Source organism: Ictidomys tridecemlineatus, chromosome 4 (genome assembly GCF_052094955.1).
Source record: "Ictidomys tridecemlineatus isolate mIctTri1 chromosome 4, mIctTri1.hap1, whole genome shotgun sequence".
NCBI lineage: Eukaryota > Metazoa > Chordata > Mammalia > Rodentia > Sciuridae > Ictidomys > Ictidomys tridecemlineatus.
Genome location: NC_135480.1, coordinates 16710621 through 16718071, shown reverse-complemented (window position 1 = coordinate 16718071; position 7451 = coordinate 16710621). Strand labels below are relative to the sequence as shown.

The following is a 7451-nucleotide window of genomic DNA, read 5'->3' as shown; positions in this document are numbered from 1 at the left end:
AACATTTTATTCATGAGAAATTATTTTCTTTAGGTGTGATCACAATGACAGATAAAATTCCCTATATAAATAAGGTGAACAAAATAGATTCCAGGATAAAATTTTAATATAAAAAATTACATCATAAGCTTGAAAAACATTACCCTCCAAAAGGAGAATGCAGAGAGTTGAAATATTTCTCTGATAAATGTGACAATATGGTAAAACTCCTCTAGTAAACTCTGAACACTATGTTTTAAGCAAGAGTCTTTTGAATGCAGCAATCACGTCCTGGTTCCTGAGGCTGTATATCACAGGATTGAATGTGGGAGTCACTATAGTATAGAAAAGAGAGAGCAGTTTGTCAGTTCCTGCAGAATGATTGGATTTGGGCCTGAAGTAGGTAATCGAAGCTGTTCCAAAAAATAAAACCACAACCAGCAGGTGGGAGGAGCAAGTGGAGAATGCCTTAGTGCGTCCTTGGGCTGTTGGCAACCTCAGAATGGTGGCAATGATCTTGCTATAAGAGACTAGTATCAACAGAAAAGGGACTGCAGCAACCAACATCACTACTACATAGATAGATATCTCCTGTATAGAGGTGTCCCCACAGGCTAGCTTGAGAATGGGAAGTATGTCACAGAAAAAGTGGTTGATTTGGTTAGAATAACAGAAATGCAGAGTGAATATCCGACATGTTTGCCCTATCTGGACTGACATTCCCCCAAGCCAGGAGCCAATGGCCAGTTGATGGCACTTCTTTGGGGTCATGACTACAGGATAGTGCAGAGGGTTGCAGATGGCCATGTAGCGGTCATAGGCCATCACAGCCAGAAGGAAACATTCTGCAGTTCCCAGTGCAAGGAAGAGGCACATTTGGGTGGCACAGCTCAGTAGCGAGATGCTCCTATCCCAAGTCCAAAGACTGACCAGATACCTCGGGAGAGTGACTGAAACATAACAGATTTCCAGTGTAGAAAAATGTGCCAGGAAAAAATACATGGGTTTGTGCAGCGCAGGATCTAGCCTGGTTATTATGACTATGAGACTGTTCCCAATGAGGATAACCATGTAAATGATGGAGAACACCCCAGATAGAAAGCCTTGGAGGTTTGGAAGTTCAGAAAATCCCAGCAGAACAAACTGCGCCACTGTGGAGACATTTTCTTCAGCTTGTATCTCTTCATACTTCATCTGTGGGAAAGAGTGAACCAGAAGTACAAATCATTTTGTTTTTTGGGCTTTTGGGTCCTCATGTATAATGCAGTGATGGCAAACCTACTGATCTCTGTGTTTACTTTTGAACAAAAACTTTTAGGGGTTCTAAGTTTATAGCTTAGCATATTTTTTATTTTACATAAATGCACTCCTGGTAAAAATTGTATTAAATACAGCCATGATTTCATTGTTCAGTTGCCTTGTCTTTCTGTGGAGAAACAATCTCAGATCTATTTTCCTTTATTAGCAATTCAAAGTTTATTTAATTTTTAATAAATATTTTGTGTAACCTTTGGCATTTTTCCGATATATGAAAAAAAAAATTCAATTTTTATATATTTTTTCTGTCACATTTCCTTCCTCCAGTTCATCTTTGACTTTCTGATTCTTGGTGATTTTATTATGAAGAAATAATAAAAAACTGCCCATTATAAATTGTTGAACATTATTTCTTACTGGATCATGTATTTGTATTTCAATTTAAGGTATATACAAGGGTAATTATACACTTAATTCAGATTTTGTAGTTTTGAAAAAAAAAAAAGAAATCTATATGTCTTTATTGTCTGGAAAGCTCAACAGGGAGAAGTATACATATGTACACCCATGTCCAGAAAGTAATTCTGACTAGAATGTGCACACTTACTTTACTTATTTATTGTATAAAAAAAGCAGTAATGTCAACTCATCTCTGAGGTCATCTTAAATCACTCAGTGCTCTCTGTGCTGTATGTTGTTGACCTTGTTTGTTTCATTAAGTCAATTCCCTTGTGTGTGGGAGTGCATTGGTATGTAAAATTATATTGGAATGTGATTATTTACATTACCTATGTTCTTTATCTCTGGTCCTAGATTATAAATTTCTTAAGATTGTCTATAGATTTTATGTGCATTGGAGTGCATAATTGCTTCAGAATTTTTTTTTTCACACTGACTGCTTCATTGGACCAGCCCCAAAGGTGTAAGACTGGTTCTCAGACAAAATGCAGACCTTCAGCTATGGATTGAGGATGTCTTATATGTATGTCATGGTTCATGTCTGTGTGATAAAGATGGGAGCGAGGATGCGTAGGAAATTTTGTAGTTTCGTTTACTTTTGCAAAAGTAGCGTTTTTCCTCATTATTTTAGGGAGGCGCTAGATAACATCTACCTCCTTCAGTTAAGTCATTCAAATGCTGAAAGAGACTAATTCACTGCAAAGGGGAGACACAACTCTAATCATATGCAGAGATCCATCAAGTGTGGACAGTTACCAGATTTCAACTTCAAAGATGTTTAGAAGGAAGTGTGAAAGTAGCAATGCAGTGAGAAAACTTGAGTATCCAAAGGATTTTTTGTGAATTCAAGAAGGAAAGTTAAATATACATTAACTTTACCATCTTTTATATGAAAGTAATTATTTAAAGCCTATACTATATATATGTATGAATGCATATATGTATATGAATGCATATGTATATGTGTATAAATATATAAAAATACTATCTTCTACAATTGCATAAGTCTATTATTTATTTATTTTGTTTATTTATTTTGCATTGCTATCAAATAAAGCTGAGGTTTTGTATCTAATATGCAAGCATTCTACCACTGAGCCACATCCTCAGCAAGCCTCTTGTATTTTTATTTTGATCACTGCAAAGATGTTTTAAGTTGATTTCATCAAACAAAGACTAGAATGATGGAAGTTAGTGAACTGGGGGGACTGGACACTGGAGGGATCAGTGAGTTGCTTAATGTGTATGAATCATAGTTATTTGCACTGGGAGGTTTGATATGCCATTGAAAGGAGTGAGACTATAGATAACAAAACTGTATTGTTATTTCAAGTGAAATAAAATAATTTGGAGGTTCTCACCATAAAGGACTGATAGATATTTGAGGAGACACATTTACTCTGATTTGAGCATGGCATAGGTGTATATGTATGAAAAAATCTGAATGTTCAATTACGTGCATTACTTACAACTAAATCGAAGGAAACAAAAAGAAATAGGTGCACCCCCATATACAATTACAACTGTAATTGTAAAATAATCTGTAATCTGTCTTTAATAATATTTCAAAGATTATTCAGTTTGAGATTATTCAGGAAATGTTTTACTATACTGTCCTGCATATCAATGATATTTCATTCACTTATTCATTTCAAATTCAGCCTAGAGAGTGATATAGGAACAATGATAAAAATAGCAAGCAAATAATAATAATGATAATGATATTATCATTTGATAATGCCAGGATAAAATGCAAAGCCATTTCAATAATACTTTTTACCTACTTGTTGGTTAATATTATAAAATTTTGTTTTATAACATAATATCCCTAGATTCATTGCATACAAAATACATTCTTAACACATAGTAACATCTTAAATGTTTGCATATAAAATTATGATGATACAGAAAATGATGATAGTCATTAAGATGTGGGTTCATTAGTTTAAGAAGCACATTACATTTTTATATCCTTTGATGTTACAATTAAGTACAACATCTATGTGAATCAGTGTTTTCAAATAAAGAATACATTTTCAAATTTTTCCACATTTAAATGTTAAATATACAGAAATCTATACAATAAATTTGTGTAAGACAACAGTATTGATTTTTATTTATTTGTATCATGGTCAAATATAATGCTTACCTTTATTGACTGATTGAGAAGTAAGAGCAAAATGAGAGAGAAGTTGCTTTCTCATGTCAGTAATTTATTTTATTTGAAAAATAAGCCCACTGCTTTCTCAAATGTAGTCCATTGGCAGAACTAATAATGTTCTTTATGTAGTAAATATTTTCTGCTCTAGGGATCAACTTGTTTCCCAAGGAGACCTCTAATTGAATTAAACCATTCTGTTGCCAATCAAGGATTCTGGTACAACCAAAATTCTACATGGCCATATATTTTTTCATAAAGTCTCCCCTCCTTGCCCCCACCTTGTTTTTTAAACATTTAAGAAAGCTAAGCTTAAAAACATCAGGACACTAGAGGGCTATAAACACTTTGCTTAAACATATAAATTTAAATATCTTTAAAAAGATACAACCTACGTAATGTGTTAAGCTGGAAAATTTTTCTGTCATTGAAAATTATAATGACAGAGTTATGAACCTAGCCAAACCCTATGTTATCTTGAACATGGGTCTTCTTCATCATATCTACCTTGCTCAGGTAAGTAATATCATGCCCTAATTTAGAAATGAGGAGACATGGGGTAAAGTTTTCAAGAGAATGTCTTCCCTGTTCCTTTCAGGTGTACAAACTGAAAAAAGGCATGTAGAATTTTCTTACAAAACTCCTATGTAACATTTCATCATAGAAACCTGAAATAGAAGCTACAAAATCTAATTTCAAAATGAACTCCCAAGTGACCAGTAAGACACTCTATGATCAGAACCTGACCTCTATCATCAAAAATAAAATTCCAAGCAGTGAGTACATGAAGTTCACAGTAAAGGACCAGCTCAGGTTAATGTCGGCTTCTCTAATGTAATGAGTGTAATACAATGGATCAGGAATCTGTAATACCCAGAGAAACAAACCTATTTAGATGCATAATCACAAAACACAACCGAGAGTAACATTTTATATAGCTATGGCAAACAGTAATAGATTTATACACATTTAAAGACTGATACAGGGATACACTTGGTTTAAAAAGATCATTCTTATGCACTGAATTACCTCTAGTCATAGGTAATAGTCACCAATTTTGAATTTTGTTACCTTAAAATTTATTTTATCTTAAATTTAGCTATTAGAACATATTTATAACAATATTTATTAAGGGTCTTAATTTTAATTTTAATTATGGTTAATGATAGTGGACATCATTTATGTGAATATTATCTTCTATATATTACATGTATGTTAAACATTTAACATTTTTATGCATTTGTTAATTTCTTTTCAAGCGTTATTTTTTTGGCCATTCTTTGCATATTCTCCAATGTTTCCTTTGTAAGATAAGTGATTTGAAAATGTTTTCCCAGTATACATTTTTATGATCTTAACAATGGTTATACAAGAGAAAACTATTTCAATTTTAAAGCAGTCTATTTTTTAAATGTTGTTTTTATGGATTGTGCTTTTGCTAATGTACTTTAGAATTCTTGCCTATTCCAGGTTTTAACGACCTATTTCTGTGTTTAGTTCTAGTAGTTCTACAATATTTAGATTTTACATTTAAATCTATTGTTTGTTTTTATTCTTTTTTTCCATAAAGCTAAATTTTTAGATTGATTTTTTTTGTTTATATTTCTGTGTGTGAAAATTTAATTCTTCCAAATGAAGTTTTACAAAAATTGTCTTTTTCAATTAAAACCACTCATACTATTGTCAAAATTCAGTTATCCACATTTCCTCAATGGATTAGTGAAAAAACAGAATATGATAAAGATGGACAAAATTGTCAACTGCACTCATGTTTTCAAAATCTTGCAAATTATCTATGGTCCATTGCAAATTGTGAAGTGTTTCAGAAAATGAAACTGACATCCATAAGAGCATTCAAAATCAGTAAATTTTAGAATGTGACTAAACCTATTTTCTATTCTTAGCTACATTGATCAGGACATTTACCAAGTTGTGTATGCCAACAATATTGGCTCTCTGTTGTCACTATTGGTAGAGGTTTGTGTTACTTAGAGCTGAGTATAAAATGTTTTCAAAGATTACTGTTAAAAGGTATAACATCTTTGATGGCAAATTATACTAGAAAAACAATGTTTCAGATATACCAAACTTTCTTTATAGAAAGGAACAGATGACAAAGAAATACATCAAAGATAACTGAGGAATGAGAAACATAAAGTGCATATTGAAAAAAACATCCTAATTCCTACTGATCTATAGACTGGTTGCAAGAATACAGTTCCATACACACTCAGAATAGTCCAGAAAGCCAACATACAAGCCATTTTTTCCTGGTTCAATATAAACTAGTAAGTAGAGGGAATAAAAATTGAAATCCAGTGCAATATTTTTTAATTTTGTAAACTATGTCTCTTAATCATAGACACATGTTTCAGCAAAGAGTACATTTTCTTACTCAAGATGAGTAAGCACAACATATTCTCTGACCTCTAAATTACTTTGAGCCATGAATAATACAGAGGAACTCAGAATGTCAATTATCATGAATACAAGTAACAATAAATTTTGGCGAGCACATAGAGAAAAATGTGTACTCATACATTGTTGGTGGGACAGCAAATTGGTGCAATCACTATGAAAAGCAGTATGGAAATTCTTCAGGAAACTAGGAATTGAACCAACATTTGACCCAGTTATCCCACTTTTCAATAGGACTCAAAATCTCCATACCACAGTGACCTAAACACATCAATATTTATAGCAGCTGAATTTACAATAGCTAAGCAATGGAACACAACTAGGTGCCATTCAGCAGATGAATGGATAATGAAAATGTGATACACACACACATATCACATATATATCAACATATATACACACACATGCACTCACACAATGGAATATTACTTATAAAGAATAATGATATTATGGCATCTGCAGATAAATGGATGAAAATGGAGACTATCATGTTAAGTGAAATAATACAGTCCCTCAGACCAAAGCTGAGTCTTTTATGTTATGTGGATGCTAACACATAATAAGGAGGGGGCTATAGAATTTAATAGAATTAGACAAAGGGATAAAGGGAATAGAGAGGGAAGGAGAATAGGAAAGATAGGAGAATGAATCAGACATAAATTTCCTGTGTTCATTTGTGAACTCCACATTTTGTACAACCATCATAAACTCCATGTATGTATAATATGCCAAAATACATTCTGTTTAGTTCCACTAAAACAATGAGATTTAAGTGTGAGTTTTCATTTATTCAGCTCCAATATTTTTATAAGCTTCCTTATTTTCACAGCATAAGACTATTTACTGATGTTTCCACTAGGTGTAGGAACTTACAGAGAGATTCACTTTCTCTTTACTTCTGCATAGTGATGGGGATTCACCTCAAGAAGAAAAAAAAAGTTGGAAGACAAAAAAAATAATTATGCAAGATATCTTGGGATCATGACATCAAAGGAAGAAAATATATGCACAAAAGAAAGTCAGTTTTTAAAGATAGTAGTGTTGTGTTACATCATGTGCTATCATGGCAAGTTATTAGGATGAGAATGAGACCTGCATGCATGTAAGCTGTTTTCTTTTTTTCTTTTTCATATAATAAATGGTATTGGTGATTTTACACAGTGATCCTTTACAACTAAGA

At 32.6% G+C, this 7451-nt stretch overlaps 1 protein-coding gene across 1 annotated transcript; it reads right to left on the bottom strand.

Annotated features, from left to right (window-relative positions):
• Positions 1-228: 228 nt before the first annotated feature.
• On the bottom strand, positions 229-5893 carry LOC101959598 (olfactory receptor 10AG1). Its single transcript, XM_005342189.3, has 2 exons — positions 5876-5893; positions 229-1173 (listed from the first exon to the last, which is right to left on the bottom strand). The coding sequence occupies exons 1-2, from the start codon at positions 5891-5893 to the stop codon at positions 229-231; spliced, it is 963 nt and encodes a 320-aa protein (XP_005342246.3).
• Between the last annotated feature and the right edge of the window lie 1558 nt (positions 5894-7451).